Source organism: Dreissena polymorpha, chromosome 3, assembly GCF_020536995.1.
Source record: "Dreissena polymorpha isolate Duluth1 chromosome 3, UMN_Dpol_1.0, whole genome shotgun sequence".
Taxonomy (NCBI): Eukaryota; Metazoa; Mollusca; class Bivalvia; order Myida; family Dreissenidae; genus Dreissena; species Dreissena polymorpha.
Genome location: NC_068357.1, coordinates 75,228,584 through 75,249,620, shown reverse-complemented (window position 1 = coordinate 75,249,620; position 21,037 = coordinate 75,228,584). Strand labels below are relative to the sequence as shown.

At 36.0% G+C, this 21,037-nt stretch overlaps 1 protein-coding gene across 1 annotated transcript in view; it reads right to left on the bottom strand.

The window, feature by feature from the left end:
• LOC127872341 (cap-specific mRNA (nucleoside-2'-O-)-methyltransferase 1-like) overlaps positions 1-21,037 on the bottom strand; it is a 48,232-nt gene that overhangs the window by 18,789 nt on the left and 8,406 nt on the right. The window contains exons 3-12 of the mRNA XM_052415672.1: positions 19,003-19,072; positions 15,499-15,573; positions 14,953-15,069; positions 14,501-14,605; positions 13,721-13,882; positions 12,833-12,925; positions 11,892-11,963; positions 11,391-11,485; positions 8,595-8,667; positions 5,568-5,760 (exon numbers count right to left, since the gene is read on the bottom strand). Of these exons, the coding sequence (XP_052271632.1) occupies positions 5,568-5,760; positions 8,595-8,667; positions 11,391-11,485; positions 11,892-11,963; positions 12,833-12,925; positions 13,721-13,882; positions 14,501-14,605; positions 14,953-15,069; positions 15,499-15,573; positions 19,003-19,065 (1,048 nt within the window). The 5' untranslated portion in view covers positions 19,066-19,072. The remainder of the gene's footprint in view (positions 1-5,567; positions 5,761-8,594; positions 8,668-11,390; positions 11,486-11,891; positions 11,964-12,832; positions 12,926-13,720; positions 13,883-14,500; positions 14,606-14,952; positions 15,070-15,498; positions 15,574-19,002; positions 19,073-21,037) is intronic.

Sequence of the window (21,037 nt, the reverse complement as noted above, 5' to 3'; positions counted from 1 at the left end):
ATGAGACATCACTCATTCTGACCGGTGACCAGTGATCGGTGATATGACCGATGAATGGTGACCGATGTCCGGTGATCGGGACCGGTATAATATAACTGCGTCAGAACGGAAATATCTGGTGCAGAAGAATGACCATCCACGAAGTCATCTGATAATGTTAACCGGAAAACAACGGTAGATTATCAGTATTAATAGGCATAAGTGTCCTTGTAGTCGTAGTGGAGAAAAGAACAGCTTATCCCGAAGCCTGAAAGTTAAACGAACTAGTGTTCGTATACAACTACGGCTCGGTGACTGCAACATGTGTGGATGCCATAAGAAAAACCATCACACGTAGAATGGAGACATGATATTCCTAAAGGAATAAAATGGAGAACGTCGATATGACCAGTAGGTTCATTAACGCCTACGTGAGAAGTGGCGACATCCATATAACTGTGATGCCAAAATTTTGTTTGGCTACGCTGGAAATATTGTCTTCTACAATATTGTCTCCGTGAGCATTGACGTGATCGCTTACGAGCGTATCAATGCCGATAGGTATGTTCGATAACTATCCTGTTGTGCTCAATGAAGTCCGATGATGTCTACATAAAGGTTGATGACGTCCTCGTTTCCTGCGATGTCGAGATCTGGATCGGCTACGATGAGACGGAGATCTTCTAGAATACCGTCTCCGTGAGTGACGACGTGATCGCTTACAAGAGCCTCGACGAAGAAGAGCGTGTCCGATGTCTACTCCTTGATGAAGACGATGTATTCGATGACGAATAGGAGAATAATTCAATGATGAAGACCGAGTTCTTCTTCTTGACCAGTGACTGGTGTTATCAGTGGCAGGCCTAACTGATGACTGTTGTCCGGCAACCGGACATAACCGGTGACATAACCGGACCGGTGATATGACTGGTGACCGGTGATCAATGACCGGACCGGTGACATGACCAGTGACATGACCGGACCGGTGATCAATGACCGCACCGGACCAGTGACATGACCGGTGACCGGAAAACAACCGGTGATAAATGACCGGACCAGTGACATGACCGGTGACCAGACCGGTGATCAATGACCGGACCAGAACGGTGACCGGACCGGCCGGTCAGACGTCGATCAAAGGTCCATGATCAACATTCCCGGTGACGTACCGGTCATATCATGACCAGTGTTGTCACTGGATAATGACCGTATGGCGGATGCCAAATGGTCCGGCATTGGTCGATGTCCTTGACCAATGCCATTGGGCAAAGACCGGCTGACGGGTGTCGCCATATGGTCTGATGTTGACCGACTGTCTAAGAGATTTAGCATATTACGGTCGCCATCGTGCCTGATACCCGGTGACTGATGCTGCAACTATCATCCATGGTCTGCGAAGTCACCAGGTATTATCCACTCTTGTTTCTGCGACATTCATGTAGTCGAAGATATGAAAAACAAGAGCAAAACATATTCAACCATAAACTGGTCACAGACCAGATTATCATACGGCACATAAAATCATTATTTGACCATAACTAAAATTATAATAATACTTCCATAGATCATAAATTAAACAAAAGTTTAATTTAAAACAGATGAAAAATAAAATGACGATCAATTAGATTGTCATACGGAACGTTAAAATCATTATTGCACACAATGGCAAATGATAAACAATCTGTCAATAGAAGAACACGCTTTGCACGATCTCGTAACACATTAGAACATGCTTTGCACGTTCTAGCAATGTATTAGAAGAGCACGTTTTGCACGTGGTCGTTCGCGCCTGAAAACACCCAGCATGGTAGAAATAAACCATTGTTCGATAAAAACAAGCATGGCTTACCTTTTACAAATGAAACAAAATCCATTAAATCCACACAAATTAATCTGAATGAGAAATAAAAAGATAAATAACACAATTTATCTATTCAAAACCCCAATCAACCAAGTGAAATAAATCGAAAAACAATATTTTAATTCCGAGCCGTAAAAGACACGTATACACCTGGTCGATCCAGAAAGAATATTGAGGGTTGGTTACTGATTTTTGGCTAGGTTGCATTGCACTATGTTTAACCTGGCCTGTATTACGGTATTGAGGTGGCGGATTCCCATTTAAAATTCTGGATGAGTTAATTCCCCTTGGAAAGGAGAAGCATGAGATAACAGGTCAGTATTTATGACATTAAAACTATTTTCTGGAATAACTTTATTATCACACACATATTTAATGCTTTTAAACACTTAGCAGTTACTTTTTAATTAAATATTTTTTAACATTTTCATTTAATCTCTTTACAGTTTCTTTAAAATAGCTGTAAGTGCAAAAACAATTGATTTTCAAAGCTAATTTGCTTACAGAAACTCAGCATTGAAATAGAATTGTAAATTGACCAATCAAAAGCACCATTACAAACTGTTCAGACCACTCAGAATGTACATTATATTCCAGTGTAGGCAAATGTTTAAACAAAGAGGAATTTATTCTTTGAATTGTATCTAGAATTGTTATTCATAATTCTTAAGTTGTATGACATATCTACATCGGATTTTTAACATTTAGATTTTCATAAAACCACCATACAAACACTGCAAACTTAAATGTATGCCAAATCCCATAAAAGCCAAATTTCCTCGACATTTTAAAGCAGAGTTTCATGCTGAGCTGTGTGCTTGGGCAATGGTTTTTAACCGAAGTTCTGAGGGTAAATAACCCCAAAAAGTACTACTTTAAGCCAGAGTCTATGGAATCTTATTCAAATATTGCATTATATTGTGATTTGGCAATGCAGTGTTGTATTGAATATTTAAGAGTCTGAAAAATAAAATTTATTCTGAAAGCCATTTTTTATACACAGTTAACATTAATGCTGATTACTTGCAACTGTATCATTATTCAGTTGTATCAAATGGAATTAAGTTGAAAATTACATAATACATTATTTATTGACTGATTTCATTTAAATATTGTTGTTTTTGTATTATGATCATTAGAAACAAATATGTAAAAATATGTTTTCTTAACATATTTCTGGACTGCAAATTCACTAAATTGGTATTATCATTTTTGCAATTCTTTAAATATTAAGCGAGACATATGCATTACAATCCCATAACAAGAATTTGTTTTCCTATCTGTATAAAAAAGCTCAATTCCAAATTAATAGTGCATAGATATAGATTCACTTAATGCACTATTTAGTTATTCATTTCAATACTATTTATTTCACAAACACTTATACTTTTTTCATTAGCTAATGAATAAAAATATTAGTATCTTCATTCATTTTACCCAATTAAAAAATTTAATTCACAAGAATAAAGGCTAGGCCACAAACAAACGGCCTTAACTTATTAACTTAAAATAATTGTGCCATTTCAAGCTACGTCTGCATGAACACTATCTTCAAGCAAAATTTCTGAATAATTCACCTATTCAAATTTTAATTATGACGAAAACCCGCCACTATTTTTCATAACAGTGACCTGGTTCGACCTTGCTCCAAATTGAATTTGAAGTCCACATGTAAACTACAAATGCACACAAATTAAGCACAATACCCTTTCAAACTGAAGTTATTGAGTTAAACTCAACTGGCCCAAAATACAAACCCAAACTTGGTATGGATGTAATTTATCTTCACACAAAGTAAAATTGCAATAACATCAACCATACTCAAGTCATAGAGCAGAAAACTACTTTAAGTAACTGTGACGTGACTCAGAGAGCCTAAACGCAGATTTCGAAACCTAAACGTGGACCCTAAGTTCAAGGTCAAGGTCACAGGGGTCAAATTTTGTGTGCGCATGGAAATGCCTTGTCCATATACACATGCATACCAAATTTTAAGGTTAAAGCTCAAAGGCCATAGAAGTTATGAGCATTTTTCGTAACCTAAACGCAGATTTCGAAACCTTAACACGGACCCTAAGTTCAAGGTCACGGTCAAAGGGGTCAAAATTTGTGTGAGTATGGAAAGGCCTTGTCCATATTCACATGCATACAAAATATGAAGGTTATAGCTCAAGGCAAATAGAAATTATGAGCATTTTTCCAAACCTAAACGCAAAGTGTGGCAGAAAGACGGACAGTCCAATCACTATATGCCCTCCTTCGGGGGCATAAAAATAAAAAATATTTCAGTTATTCATTCCTTCCGATGGTATCATCAATTCCCATAGCTCAGTCATTCAATTATATTGGAAATTATTACCAATATCTGATCAAACTTGTATTACTTTAGTTATTTTTATTTTGAAAATTCTATTACATAAATTTATAAAAAATTTAATATAAATTTCTCTATAGTTCGAAAAACATTTAGGCAAAAATTACGCATTTAATATAAAATGCAAATTATTTAGAAAATATTCCCTTTTAATCGGTAACTTGGTTTATCCGTCAATAACAAAATCACTTCATTGAATTATTTAAAAGTTATAACAAACATTGAATGTTTTCCGATTAAATGATTCATGACACATATAACAGATTGATAGAAAGATATGAACAAATTAATGTTGCTAGAATTCCCGCCTAGAATGGTCATGTTAGTATGGAAATACTTGATATCTAAATGTATTAGCCTTTGGGTGTTGTAAAGACATGAAATATTTAATGAAATGTCTCAAAGTGTTGATTTTTTTTCATTGAGTAAAAGAAAGGCAACATAGCCCTTAAGTGGCTGAGAAGAACTTGTGGCTGAATATAAAGAAAAAGAGGCTATATGCTTGTTGAAAATAAATGTAAACATCATTCTACATTAATTTTCTGATCAAAAGTGTTACATTGAGTGAATTGGGGAGATACAATTTCAAGAATAAACAACATAATTATCAATGTTTTTTGCGAAGGGCATGTCATCCAGTATTATTATAGTAGCAGTTTTGGTCTAAAAAGCCATTAACATTATTTACAGTTCATAACCACTTGTTGCAAAAAAAATCATGAAACATAGAATTTTCAGAGTAACCTATTAAAACAAACATAAAAGTTTTATTAGAACCTAGATATTATCTCTGCACTCATTTGTCATCAATTACTTATGTTTTAAAAAAGTTATTGTTTCATGCTACTGGTACCATTTTTTGACAGAAAATTAATTACATTATTTTAAAGTGTGCAACCCCTTGTTGCTAAAAAATTCACAAAAAACATAAATTTCAAAGAAATCCATTAAAACAAAAAGAAAATGCCTTCTTAAACCTTAAATATGATTCCTGCAAGCATTTAACATCAATTAATAATGTTCGAAAAAATCATTGGTTCATGCTAATCCCAGGCTAGTTCTTCATGCGCATATCTAATGTTTCATTTAATGTGGTCAATTTAAAGTAAAGTTATAAGCTGAAAAACACCTGTTTGACCCCACATTTCTTAGTCAATTTTTAAGATTTTTTTTTTAATAAAACAAACAAAAATAGAGGAATTTTAGGTACCAAAAATTAGAGAGGAAAAACCATTTGATCTAAGGAATAGGACATAATTTTGGACCACATAAGCTCTAAAAAAATCACATAAATTACAGAAAATTGTTCTTGTAAAAAGTTAAGAAAACATCCATTAAAATCCTCTCACTCACCATAATGGGGTTCAAACATTTCCGGTGGTCCTGCAAAGAAGTCCTCCAATTTGAAGTCACATTCTCCTTTAAGGGTCATCCCAAAGCCCTTTGCCTCTGCCTTGCTCCTCCACAGCACGTACTCACTAAACCCTCCTGGGCCGGCGCACACGTCAGCAAAGTAGAGTAGGTCATTGTGACCCAACATCGGCTTCTAAAATACACCACAAATAAAGAAACATTTTATAATTTAAACAAGAGTGCCCACTTGTAACAAAAAATGCCTGTTTGAAAGCCTATGAAACATTTATGTGTAATGATGTATTAATTTGTTTTAATAATGCAGAAAATAATGCAGACAACAAGATAATGGCAATGCCATGAATGAACATCTTCATTTCAATTTAGCTAATATGGGATCATTAAAGGCCACATTTCATAAATGCTTCAGGCAATCTGTCTGAACATTAAACATAGTTGAGCAATCAACGCCATAAACATGGACACCAAGTTTGAAGACAATACCATGTTTACTATTTGAGTTAGAAAACGCACAAGGTATCTGGCAAATCTAACATAATTCAAGGGCTATAATTGTAAAGTCATCATGCCATCTGGCTGGTTATCGACCTTGGCCAAGACAAAAAGAATACCTTTATTTTACGGTATTAATCCCAAGTAAAGTATATAAACAGACAAAATGTCATTTTCCTTAGTTGTTTTCTTTCCAGATATAATTCAAGCAATGAAAAGAGAATTAAACAAGAGCACCGCCTTGCAGGTGCAGACTGCTCATCTATTTTCTTTTTAAAGGTGAAGGGACTCTCATTTTCAATCACAAAGGAGGGAGGGGTGGAGTGAAGAGGTGTGTATAGTGTGGGGGTGTGGACATTTATTACATTATTTTCCAAAAATGCGAAAAAAATGCGAAAAAAATAAATGGGGGGGGTGATTCTTGGGTGCGATGGTTGGACGGTATTTCAAACATAAAATAATAAAAATAAATATTTGTGATTTTTAACCGTTTAAATAAAAAATGAAATTTGGGAGGGGGGTGGGGCGGGGGGGGGGGGGGTATAGTGTGAGGGTGTGGTGGTCATTTGTGAGATGATCTTAAAAAAAAAAAAAAAAAAAAAAAAAAATTAGGGAGGGGGATTCGGGGTGGGGGGAGGGGGGGGTGGGTTGGGATTCTTGGGTGCGATGGTTGGACGATATTTCAGACATAAAATAATAAAAATAAATATTTGTGTTTTTTAACCGTTTAAAAAAAAAAAAAAAAAAATTGGGGGGGGTGGGGTGGGGTGGGGGGGGGGGGTTTAGTGTGAGGGTGTGGTGGTCATTTGTGAGATGATCTTTAAATAAAAAAATATAAAAAAATAGGGGGGGGGATTCTGTGGGGGGGGAGGGGGGAGGGCACGGGGGATGGTTTGGGTGGAGTCTATTGTGGTATGTCAGGTAAGAGTAGTTTTGTCAAAGTATCAATACAATCTAATCATAAATAAAGAAGTTATGGCAATTTTAGCAAAATTTAATAATTTGAACTCTCAAGGTCATTAAAAGGTCAAGGTAAAATTCAACTTGCCAGGTACAGTAACCTCATGATAGCATGAAAGTATTTGAAGTTTGAAAGCAATAGCCTTGATACTTAAGAGGTAAAGTGGATCGAAACACAAAATTTAACCATATATTAAAAGTTACTAAGTCAAAAAAGGGCCATAATTCCGTAAAAATGACAACCAGAGTTATGCAACTTGTCCTTTTACTGTACCCTTATGATAGTTTGCGAGTGTTCCAAGTATGAAAGCAATATCTATGATACTTTAGGGGTAAAGTGGACCAAAACACAAAACTTAACCAAATTTTCAATTTTCTAAGTATAAAGAGCCCATAATTCCGTCCAAATGCCAGTCAGAGTTACATAACTTTGCCTGCACAGTCCCCTTATGATAGTCAATAAGTGTTGCAAGTATGAAAGCAATAGCTTTGATACTGTAGGAATAAAGTGGACCTAAACACAAAACTTAACCAAATTTTCAATTTTCTAAGTATAAAAAGGGCCCATAATTATGTCAAAATGCCAGTCAGAGTTACATTACTTTGCCTGCACAGTCCCCTTATGATAGTTAGTAAGTGTTGCAAGTATGAAAGCAATAGCTTTGATACTTACGGAATAAAATGGACCTAAACACAAAACTTAACCAAAATTTTCAATTTTCTAAGTATAAAAAGGGCACATAATTCTGTAAAAATGCACGCCAGAGTTATCTAACTTTGCCTGCACAGTCCTCTCATGATAGTAAGTAAGTGTACCAAGTCTGAATGCAATAGCATTGATACTTTCTGAGAAAAGTGGACCTAAATGCAAAACTTAACCAAAATTTTCAATTTTCTAAGTATAAAAAGGGCACATAATTCTGTCAAATTGCACGCCAGAGTTATCTAACTTTGCCTGCCCAGTCCTCTCATGATAGTAAGTAAGTGTACCAAGTTTGAATGCAATAGCATTGATACTTTCTGAGAAAAGTGGACCTAAACGCAAAACTTAACCGGACGCCACACCGACGCCGACACAGACGCCGACGCCAAGGTGATGACAATAGCTCATAATTTTTTTTCAAAAAATAGATGAGCTAAAAAAAAAATTCAACAGTGAACTATTGTTGTTGCTTAACATTATTAAAGTCAATTATAAACACCAATGTTACACCAATTTACCATTTATGCTATGTTGACATTGACAATGTAAAACCTTTTAAAAACATCATTCCATGACAACTTCACAATAGAGCCGTGTTCTGAGAAAACTGGGCATAATGCATGTGCATGCCTGTGCAATTCGCACAGGCTAATCAGGGACGACAGTTTCCGCTTATATGACATTTTTCGCTATAATGAAGACCCTTCTTAGCAAAAATCCAATTTTAGCGGAAAGTGTCCTCCCTGATTAGCCTGTGCGGACTGCACAGGCTAATCTGGGACGACACTTTACGCACATGCATTATGCCCAGTTTTCCCAGAACAGGATTCATTTCACAATACATTACTAACCCCATCAGGGTGCTTGGGCTTGGTGAACATGAAATTGAGCACAGCATCCATGTTGGCCATCTTCATGGCTGCCCTGACAACAAAAATATCAGCAAGTGTAACACATGGCTTAACTAACAACTCATATTATATGCTGGATAATAATTTAAAAGTAATATAATTATTTGGTGTTTCCACAATAGTGACAAGTATTTCAGTCATATACAAGAAAATTCATTGAATAAATATTCCCCCCCAATTTGATATATATACACCCATGAAGATTCATGTTTATATCTTATATATTTTCTGATAAATAACCCTTATAAAATTTGTGACAAGACAGACTGACAGACTGACAAAGGGACGGAAAATTCTATATCCCTCTTCCATTGGCGGGGGATAAAATGGGCTCAGTTAACCTCACTCTTTTTATGGCTAAGTTGGTTAACCAGTATTAAGAGCATATACTAATACCAGTAAAATACATCAGTCCTACTTGAATCAAAGGTAAGCTCGAACTTCTATATATAAAAAAAATGGAGTTTTGTCACAGAAGTAACTAAAATTACTCATGCACTGCATTGTCACAGGCATAGCAGCCATGCTCCGGGATAATTTCAAGGGCAAATAACTCAAATAATCATGGATTACTGCCGTTAAAATGGTGTCATCCATATTTAAAGTTCATGGTAACAACATATTATGAACCTCAATTCATTCACTTTATGTAGAAGCATTCAAATCACACATGTAAGACATATTATGCTTCTGCCATAAAATTGACTTAGTTCAACGGCACATGATGCAGGCAAACTGGATCACTAAGCATGATGAGTGTCTTGCACATTTAAACTTTATGGTGATGAAATTTCATCATTTTTTTTTACCAAATGGGAAAAGTACATATACCAAACTAATTGAGAACAAGAGGGCCAAGATGTCCCTAGTTCGCTCACCTGAGAGGAATCAGTTCATTCAATCTTTACCAAATGTCAAACTTGACCTAGATATTGTCCAGACAAACATCCTGGTCAAGTTTCATCATTATTTCATCTGCGAGTCATGACCAATGTACCTATGAAGTTTCATGAACCTAGGCGTAAGCATTCTTGAGTTATCATCCGGAAACCATTTTTCTAAGTTGAGTCACCGTGACCATGACAGCCATTGTGTGAATACGTTTTTTGGCACTGTAATCTTGACCTTTGACCTAGTGACCTGATAATTAATAGGGGTTATCTGCGAGTCATGATCAATATACCTATGAAGTTTCATGAACCTAGGCATAAGCGTTCTTGAGTTATCATCCAGAAACCATTTTACTATTTCAGGTCACCCTGACCTTGACCTTTGACCTAGTGACCTGAAAATCAATAGGAGTCATCTGCGAGTCATGATCATTGTACCTATGAAGTTTCATGATAATAGGCATATGCGTTCTTGAGTTATCATCCAGAAACCATTTTAATATTTCAGGTCACCGTGACCTTGACCTTTGACCGAGTGACCTGAAAATCAATAGGGGTCATCTTCGAGTCATGATCAATGTACCTATGAAGTTTCATGATCCTAGGCATAAGCGTTCTTGAGTTATCATCAGGAAACCATTTTAATATTTCGGGTTACCATGACCTTGACCTTTGACCTAGTGACCTGAAAATCAATAGAAGTCATCTGCAAGCCATGATCAATGTACCTATGAAGTTTCCTGATCCTAGGCCTAAGCGTTCTTGAGTTATCATCCGGAAACCATTTTACTATTTCGGGTCATCGTGACCTTGACCTTTGACCTAGTGACCTGAAAATTAATAGGGCTTATCTGCGAGTCATGAACAATGTATCTATGAAGTTTCATGATCCTAGGCATAAGCATTCTTGAGTTATCATCCGGAAACCATTTTACTGCTTTGGGTCACCGTGACCTTTACCTATGACCTAGTGACCTGAAAATCAAAAGGGGTCATCTGCGAGTCATGATCAATGTATCTATGAAGTTTCATGATCCTAGGCCTAAGTGTTCTTGAGTTATCATCCGGAAACCATTTTACTATTTCGGGTCATCGTGACCTTGACCTTTTACCTAGTGACCTAAAAATAAAAAATAGGGGTCATCTGCGAGTCATGATCAATGTACCTATGAAGTTTCATGATCCTTGGCATACACGCTCTGAGTTATCATCCGGAAACCATCTGGTGAACAGACAGACGTGAGCAAAACAATATAGCCCCTCTTCTTCAAAAGCGGGGGGGGGGGGGCATAATGAGAAAACTGCCCCCCTGCCAGCACCCAGCAGCCATTTTATTCAACTGACCGGACCCATTTTTGAACTCAACTCTCGTATCAAAGAAACAAATGTTCTGAGCAAATTTCATGAAAATTGGGCAAAAATGTGACTTCTACTGTGTTCCCATGTTTTCACTACATACATATAGCGAAAAATGCCCTGCCCACTGGCGGCCAGGTTTTTTCAATTCAATCCCTTGAACATGGTTTCATTACAGTAGTTTGCTCTACAAACTTTCAACATCTTGAGTTGGCAGACCAACAAACCAACCAACAGTGTCACTGATATATACCCAGTCAAAATTTGATAACAGGTTATAATACTTTCCCAACCAATCCCAACACAAGTTATGTGGACGGGCAGGAAATCGAACGTGCAATTCTCAGAATTGTAGTCCAGTGCTTTACTAGCTGAGATAGCCAGTCTGTTTACCACATGCAACACAGTAAAATAGCTCATTATCGTTGTATACAGTCATTATGATATTGTTACTGCATTTGAAAGATAGTGTACCTAAAAAGAGCCGTACCTGTTTAGGAAGAAGGCCCCCCTGATAGTTTCGTAGGGATTTGACCGTGTGCGAGCCTTTCTCATCTCTTCTGGCTCCAGACTGTCAAATATACTCTACAAATGACCAGGAGATGCTGGTTTAAATGGAACTACTATATTTCTGGTTAAAAGCCAGCTTAAAATTGTCATATCTTTATGAAAGAAATAATGAAGGAAAGAAGGAACAAATGGGGGCTGCAAACAAAACTTTGAAATTATGAGGAATTAAGAGAAAAACGTTTGCAATAATTATGATCCTCTGTTTTTCAATTTTGATGTGGTTAAATAATAACACAGTAAAAATGAAAATGTTATCCCAACTGAAAATTTTATATATTTCATTGCTAACATGCCCCACTCAGTGAAGTAAATGACAAATATTAAATTGAGAGTCCTAAATGATAAAATGAAAAATGTTTTTTTTTTATTGAGTATCAACAGAAAAGAAGTGAAAACTATTAAACAGTTCCATGTAGCTCACCTTACTGGCTAGAACATTCTGCAATGTTCCTTCAGAACAAAAACTGTCTTCATCATCCAATGTGTGCTTTTTCTACAAAATATACAAATAAATATATAATGAGGAAGTCTGCACAGTCTAATACAGTGCTAGACTTTCTACTTGCAAGTTGTTTGTTTCTGCTTCAAGAAATTATCTTTTAACCATAACTCCAACTCCGATATAGGCAGAATGTCTTGTCCTAAATCAGGATGTATGACCAAAAGGCAAAAAGTGTCATCCTGGATCACTTTGTGCTGTCCAGTAGGTGGGAAGTTCTTTCCCCACAGGCTGATGTTGGACAACACTTATCAAGATTTGATTGCTACAATGTATGACATGTCTCAAATATTTTATACATTCAAGCATGCATCATATATGGGTTATTTATAAAAGATCTTTCTGGCAATATTAAAAAGATTGTTGTAAAGTTATGTTAAAAGAATTTACTATTTCAATACCACATGGCTTAGTTGAAAACACCACATGGTTAATATGGAAAAACTAGACATGATTCTGTTCACTCATGTACACACTTATGTATCAAAATCAGCTTTAGGGACAATTTCAGGAAAATGCTAAAAATAATAACAATTTTTAAGACTGTACCTGGATTATATTAAGTATTCTTTATATTTTATTATTGATGTAAGTCATTATATAATTTGCAATGTATAAGATTATTTTTCACATGGAAAATTGTACTTTTAATCTAAATTTAAGCATGAACTGAGTTAAAGATTTTCCCACAAAAAGCCCCTAATGGATCCCAAAAAAAAAACCTAATGGAAATGTTAACCGTATTTATGTTAAAGGGGAAATTTCAACATCAATTTTCATTGTGAAAATCAATGTGTTATATGTCTTTGAATTCTGTAATAAAGAACCATTTGTTGAACCTTAACCGCCTATGGATTACTTACAGGGCCAATCTTCATCCAGGACCTGAGCTGATCCAGACTGGGCACAGGGTCTTTACAAGATGGCAACCAGTCCACAGTCTCATCGATTGTCACCTAGCAACAGTTTTAAAATAAAATGAAGTAAGATACATGTATGTGAGTTTTTAATATGCATGCTAAATTTCCTAATTATCATGATACTTACAGAGCAGATATACACACACATATTCATCCCGATAACAAATATTTGGAAAAAAATAATGAAGAACTCTCTAAAGTATAAGAATAACTATGTACAAAATGCTATAACCATGAATTGGAAACAACTTTTGTCTGACACCTAATTCTAGTTTAGTGTTGAATACAAATACATTTGTACATGTAATTTGTATTTTTTCTGTTTCAAGGAAGTCCCCCCTAACCATAACTCCACTGTAGGCGTAATGTGTCCTAACCAGTTCAGCCATAATTGAACATAAACATACTGTACTAATTATGCTGCAATCTGCACTAGAGTTCCATAAAATTCCTTTTAAGTGAATTAAATATACTGCTTTTAGTTTATTAAGTAAAAATCATCAGAGCTCAAATTTAACACTGAGAGGAATTCTGAAACTAAATTGTTAAAGGCAAGGCAAGCTTCATCTTAAACTTAATCTTAAATATACAACCAAATTTAATCAAAACTCAGCTGTAAAAAGAAATCATATTGGTTTATACATGTATTCAGCTTTTAAAATTGAGACTATGTAAGAAGCAATCTCATTGGTAAATACTACAGCATTTAAAGTTAAGACTATGTAACAAGCAAGTTCATTCATAAATATTTAAGCGCCTAAGTTTGAGCCAAAATAACTTTTAAAGTCAGTGGACACACAAGAATTTCCTTATCATTATATGATGACCTACCGGATCACTCTCCATGGACCACTCCAGAAACATGTTTGGCTCCAGTCCCTTGATGTTGAGCCCCAGACCGCGTCTGCCCCTCTGCATGGATGCCTCCACGGGGTCAACACGACCTTGGGCGTGCTTTCCCAAACCGGTACCCGCCTTGTAGCCCATCTTGGACTGTGGCAGGACAGAACAAGCACAGGATTAGTAATGGGAAAAATATCAACAGAGGAATTACAGTAAGTAATAGGAACAAACAGTACATGACTAGTTGGTCAGGTTTTGCAAAGGCTTCTAGAATTTAACTGAAGGTAAAGAAAAGTGAAATTTTCGGACTGAGTCACTGCCATTGTATTGATGCAAAATCAAATGTTTTTGTTTACAACAGGGTAGAATTCTTAGCAATCAAGGGATATAAACCACTTGAAAATATCAAAATGATTTTTTCAATACATTTATGAATGGAAAAACCACATGAAACAGCAGTGGACTTGTGTCAATTCTACAAAATTAACATTGGGAGAAAAGAATGCCTGAACAAGTAACAACTTAAAGTAAAATTCTAATAAAGTGTACATAAATCCATGAAACATGTTTGAAGATTAGCAAAACAAAATACACTTAATCAATTTAATGACTATTCATGTGGGACAGATATTGCATACACAATGTTGGAAGTAACATTTTAAAACATTTATATGTAGTTTGCAGAATATAAGTTAACTGTACAAACAAATGCTAAACAAACCACCAACTAATTGGAAACAAATTTAAATTACAAAACAATGATTTTACCATCATTTTTTCTGCAGCAGTGCTGTAGGCTCCACCTATCGCACCAGAAGCACCATCACCGGATTCCTTGGCCCCATCTGTTTGATCTTGTGGTTCATGTTGTTTCTAGAATTGCCAGTAGACAGTCATTATGTCAGGTTCTTACATGTAACATACCTTTAACAGTATTTCAACATTATGTAAATTATAGCATCATTTAATTGTTATCCTGATTGTTCATAATAGAGTTGCAAGACAAGTACAATGGAATGAAACATGCTTTTTGTTCCACTTGAACTTCTACTTGATGTCAAACATTATTAAATTTTTTATCATATTAAAAGTACTATAGTAAATATTCCACAAAAAGAAATAAAACTTATAGAAATTACTTAATAAACCTATAGAATAAAGCAATGTGCAATGTACCCTACACCTCTGTTCAAACCACCTCATCAAGCAATTACATGTACCATCATTTTCACAGCCCCAGTGACGTTTGTCCGGCCAGTATATGCAGCAGATAAATGGATCTTCTGCATTTTAGAAGGATATTTCTCATCATCCATGTCTGCCAACTTACGTTTGTCCTGAGAGTGACATATTGAACAAGTTATTCAAGGATAAATAATGCACAGGGCTTTGAAAACTGTTAGTATCACTTAAAATGAACAATAAGGGATCGCACTGGAAAGTTAAAACCTCATTTGCAATATTCGCTAGTTAATTGTATACTTTGAACTGTCAGTTAATTGTGGGTTTTATGGTTTACCAAAAACTTGAAGACAGATATATACAATAGTATAAAATACCAACTTCAAACCAATCCTCAATTAGTTCTTCCAATGTGAGGCAACAGCTGGTTTATTGTATGCTTTTAAACACATGATCTCAAGTTGAAGATTAAGCTGTATGGCAATTTAAGACCATTACTTACATTTTTCAAGCATAAAGCAGTAACACACATGCTGGTGGTACCACTGACAAGTTCTTACAAACTCAGTTTTCATAACACTCACCACCCTTGCGGCAGTAGAAAACGCTGGGCGACCCATGTCCTCATCATCGGAATCGTCAGAGAGCCTGGACTCGTTCTGATGAAGAGTAAAATACTTAAATTATCATCAAAGTTCCAATAACATACTCTTGAAAAGATGTACACAAAATGAATACCCAGTAATTTACTAGTATTAATCAGCAAGTATTTTGTATTTGATGAGTTTCTTGGTTTAAACAGACAAAAATGCAGGCACCTACTGGTGTAACAGGCCATTTTTTCCCCGGGGAAAAAAGGGACTAGTCCATTTTTTCCCCGGGGAAAAAGTGGCCTAGGCCAATTCTTCCCCCCCTAGTCCAATTCTTCCCCCCCCTGATTTTTCATTTAATATATCTTTCCGTCTACACCTTTCGTCCAGTTTTTCCCCCCTGGCCAGTTTTTCCCCCCTAACATGTAAAAGTAGTTTTAATATCAGAGTTTGATTGAGAGTTGCTAAAACTGCCTCCACACCCTTATCTTTTATTTTACTTATCTTTTACATTTATATTTCACTTTTCTTCCAGTTTTTCTCCCCTGGCCAGTTTTTCCCCCCTACCATGTACAAGTAGTTTTAACAACAGTATTTGATCGAGAGTTGCTAAAACTGCCTCCACCCCCTTATCTTTTATCTTACTTATCTTTTACATTTATTCTTCACTTTTCGGACAGTTTTTTCCCCCCATGGCAAGTTTTTCCCCCTTAACATGTAAAAGTAGTTTTAACAACAGAATTTGATTGAGAGTTGCTTAAACTGCCTCAACCCCCTTATCTTTTATTTTACTTCTATTTTACATTTTTTCTTCACCTTTCTGCAAATTCCCCCCCCCCCCCCCCCCCCCCCCCCTGAAAATTGGTAAGAATGTTCATCTCAATGAAATCTGGGTTAAGTTAGGGAAAGTGGGTCATGTGTGTTCCAAAACTAGGTCACCAGACCAAATCACAGAAACGGTTAGTTAACACTCCAGAGGTCACTTTTCATACCAATCTTCATGAAAATTGGTCAGAACCTTCATCTCAATGAAATATAGGTTGAGTTTGAAAGTAGGTGATAGGTAGTCAAAAACTAGGTCATTAGGTCAAATTATAGAAAAACTTTCGTTAACTCTCTAGATGTCATATTTTCTTCCTGATCTTCATGAAAATGGGTCACAATGTCCATCTCTATCAAATCATTACCTGAGTTTGGAAGTTGGTCATGTGCAGGCAAAAGCTAGGTTACAACTAAGTCAAATCATACAAAATGTTTGTTTGCAATCTAGAAGGAGTTTCAGGTGAGCGATACAGGACCCTCTTGTTCATTCACTTTTAGGCCATTTTTCCCCCTTGGCCAGTTTTTCCCCCCTACCATTTGGTTTCGTTCCAAAGACCACTTTTACACTTAATTTTATCTTTTGACAATTACTTTGGGGGGCGAGGGGGGAATTGGCCGAGGGGAGAAAAATGGCCAAGAGTCATGTTGCTATTAATTCTTTAAGTAGGGGGAGGGGGAAATTGGCGAAGGGAAGAAAAAAAAATTAAGAGTCATGTTGCTATTAATTCTTAGGAAGGGAGGAGGGAAAGATTGGCCGAGGGGCGAAAAAAGTGCCAAGAGTCATGTTGCAATTAATTCTTTAAGTAGGGGGAAAATTTGGCCAAGGGGGGGAAAGATTGGCCTGGTCCATTTTTTCCCTGGGGGAAAAAACGGCCTAGGCCGATCTTTTCCCGGGGAAAAAATGGCCTAGGCCAATTTTTCCCCGGGGAAAAACTGGCCGGGGGAAAAAATGGACCGCTACACCGGGTTAATTTTCCAAACAAGAACAGAGTGTTCATAAGTTTCCTTAACCTAGCTTAAGTACTTTCTAATTATGGCACAGGCAGGGTACAGATTTCAGTTGTTTTATGATTTCTGTAACCATAGAAACCACGATTTTGGTCTGACAAGAAAATAATTTGCATATTTACCACAATGGTCTAGATACAAGTTGTGTCAATCTTGCTTAATTACATTTTGAGCTGTCTCTTCATCCTGATTTTGGTCAGAAGTTTTGAGTAACAAGAAACCGTCGGAGATGGGTAATGCTCCCCAAAGGTTTTTTTTGTCACAATATTGCACTATATATTCTTGGTAGTGAAGCTTTCTATAAAGTTTCATTTAATTCCGGTCATTAGTTGCTGAGAAATAGCCTGGACAAGAATTGCACTATATGTACAGTTAATGGAACATTTCAAAGGACCATAACTCTGTGAAAAATCATCCGACCAGAACCCGCTGATAATATGCACATCTCCTCTTGGTAGTAAAGCTTCTGTAAAGTTTCATTGAATTCCGGTCATTAGTTGCTGAGAAATAGCCCGGACAAGAATTGCACTAAATGTACAGTTAATGGAAAATTTCAAAGGGCCATAACTCTGTGAAAAATCATCCGACCTGTACCCGCTGTTAATATGCACATCTCCTCTTGGTAGTGAAGCTTCCCATAAAGTTTCATTGAATTCCGGTCATTAGTTGCTGAAAATTAGTCTGGACAAGAATTGCACTATATGTACAGTTAATGGAAAATTTCAAAGGGTCATAACTGTGAAAATCATCCGACCAGAACCCGCTGATATTATGCACATCTCCTCTTGGTAGTCAAGCTTCCCATACAGTTTCATTGAATTCCGGTCATTAGTTGCTGAGAAATAGCCCGGACAAGAATTGCACTACATGTATATGTACAGTAAATGGAAAATTTCAAAGGGCCATAACTCTGTAAAAAATCATCCGACCATAACCTGCTGTTTATATGCACATTTCCTCTTGGTAGTAAAGCTTCCCATTAACATTCATTAAATTCCGGTCATTAGTTGCTGAGAAATAGCCCGGACAAAAATTGTGCACGGACGGACAGATGGACAGACGAAGCGGCGGCTATATGCTCCCCCCAAAATAAATTTTAGAGGAGCATAAAAATCATCTGACCAGAACCCGCTGTTTATATGCACATCTCCTCTTGGTAGTGAAGCTTTCTATAAAGTTTCATTGAATTCCGGTCATTAGTTGCTGAGAAATAGCCCGGACAAAAATTGTGCACGGACGGACACATGGACAGACAGACGAAGCGGCGACTATATGCTCCCCCCAAAATAAATTTTGGGGGAGCATAATAAAAAAAACTAAAATAACATGCGTTTTCCCCATAAGACCCTCTATGCACATACCAAGTTTCCTCAACCTGCAGAACAATCAAACCCCTTATTACTTTTAACTTTTTCAGCTATCATCATTCTCCTGGATAGGCCCACCTGGTGTTCCAAAAATACTCCCTGTTTTTTTTTTAACAGACATTTACAATTACTTACATTTCTTATAAATTGTGCAATTGATGAATATGAAACTATATTTGAAAAAATGTTGTTTGCATCAAATTTCTTGACAAACTATTTCTTTTAAAACCTATACCTAGTTTGTTTTGTTGAACCCCATTATATAAAAAAGAACAAAATTTCTAACCCATGTCATGCTCACCTTTCGAGAAGCCGCATAGAGCTCATTTGGCTGATGGAAAGTGTGTGCGGAGCTGTTTGCCATCCTTCATCTGCAAATATACCAGTCAAAAAGAATGCCTTAGCAAGATAGTGGCAATAATATGTAAAATTCTACCAAATTATAAAACATTTAAAAAATACAGCTGAAACTCACGAGTTCTATTCGGCTCATGACTAAAGAATAAGGTATTCAGGACATAAGTTCATGCAGAAATTGTACAATTTCCTTATCTGCCTTGAAAATAAAACGTTTTTCTCCAATATGGCTTTCTACGCATGTAACTCAGGCCTGACAAGATTCTAGATTAACTATACTGCAAACAGTTTTGACTCAATTTTTTTCTGAATCTTTCCCCATATCAGAAGTCTACCAAGGCCAAATTTTTCACTTTCTGGCTGAAGGCACTACATATAAATGTGGGTCAATAGGAGATTCTGGCATACATTGAGAATTGAAATGATCAAATTCATTAAACAATTCCTAAAATGAACCATGTTGTCACAATCTGCACCATTTTTCAACCACAATGTGTTATCAATTGACTGAAGGTTTGTGTTCAGAACTCATGCAGTGATTTTTTAGGACTAATTAGGGACCAAAATCCTCCAATTTCCCAGCTGAAAGGATATATATTCATATAGATTTTTCCTCCATGATAACCTTTTCATAAACAATCTTAGAAATTGTTAACAAATACAGCTTGATCATATTCAAATTTAGTATATTTAGTTAAGAAAATAATTAGTTTGTGTTTTTCTAATTTCACTTTTACAAACAAGTTCCTCATCTAAAAGGCCTTGCTACCTTTAAACTCGGATAAAAAAAATCTCAACATTTTCAAATCAAACAACATGAGCTAATGCTCAAAATTGTATGAACATGTCATTTGACCATTAAAAACTGCGGCATACTCAATGGACCACATTTGAAGTTCTGGCAGTTACTTGGTATTTAGAAAATGTACGGCCACAATTTGCCATGAATTGCAAACTACATGACTTTGTATACACAAAACTTATCCATATATCCAACATATAAGTCTACTTTAGTCTATTGGGTTTATAACTGCTTGCATACAAAATTGGTGTCCAGAATTTTGAACCAAGGAATACAAGACCCTAAAAATACTATAAATTTATGGCAATTTATTTTGACTAGGTAAGATGTGGTGAGCTGTTTTCAGTGACTTTTGATTAATTGTAAAATCCTCTAGGCATTCATAAGTAAACTATGCCAGATTGAGCAATTACTTAATGTCAAAAAATATATGAGCAACATTTCAATTGATGGAAGCCAAAACAAACAAATTGAAAAACATGCAACTGACATGCTCTGTTTACCAAGATTTCATAATGATAATAATTATTGCAAGAGGTCCTCGATGATTATGCTTTCCAGTCCCCTTTTGTTTTGATCACGTCACATGCGAGATTTTGATTGTGGTTTTTAAAACTGTTTGTTAAAGTACTAACATGCTTTTTTATGAAATTGCATGCACTTAAATTCAATCATACATGGGAAGGAATGAATCCTTATTTGTTCTATATAAACCTTGATCGAAACAGCAATAAATGGTAAATTCCAAAATATTGAACTCATCAATTAACAATACTTCAAACAAGAGGGCCATGATGGCCTTGAATCGCTCACCTGACTAACCTTGCTACATCAAACTTAAATTTTATCAGACCTATATACAATCCCAAGCCAGATTTAATAAATTAATACATTCTGACAAAATTTAATTAAGACGTAAAAAAAACTGTTAACTCTTTTATCTACACAAGGTTTTACTAGAATTTGCCTGGTGACCTTATTTTTGACCCTAGATGACCCATATACGATCCAAAATCAGATATTATCAAGATAAACATTCTGACAATCATTAAGATCAGATGAAAACTATGACCTCTATTGTCTTCACAAGGTTTTTATATGATTGACCTAGTGACCTAGATTTTGACCCCAGATAACCCAAATACAATCCCGACCCAGGTTTCATTATGATTAACAT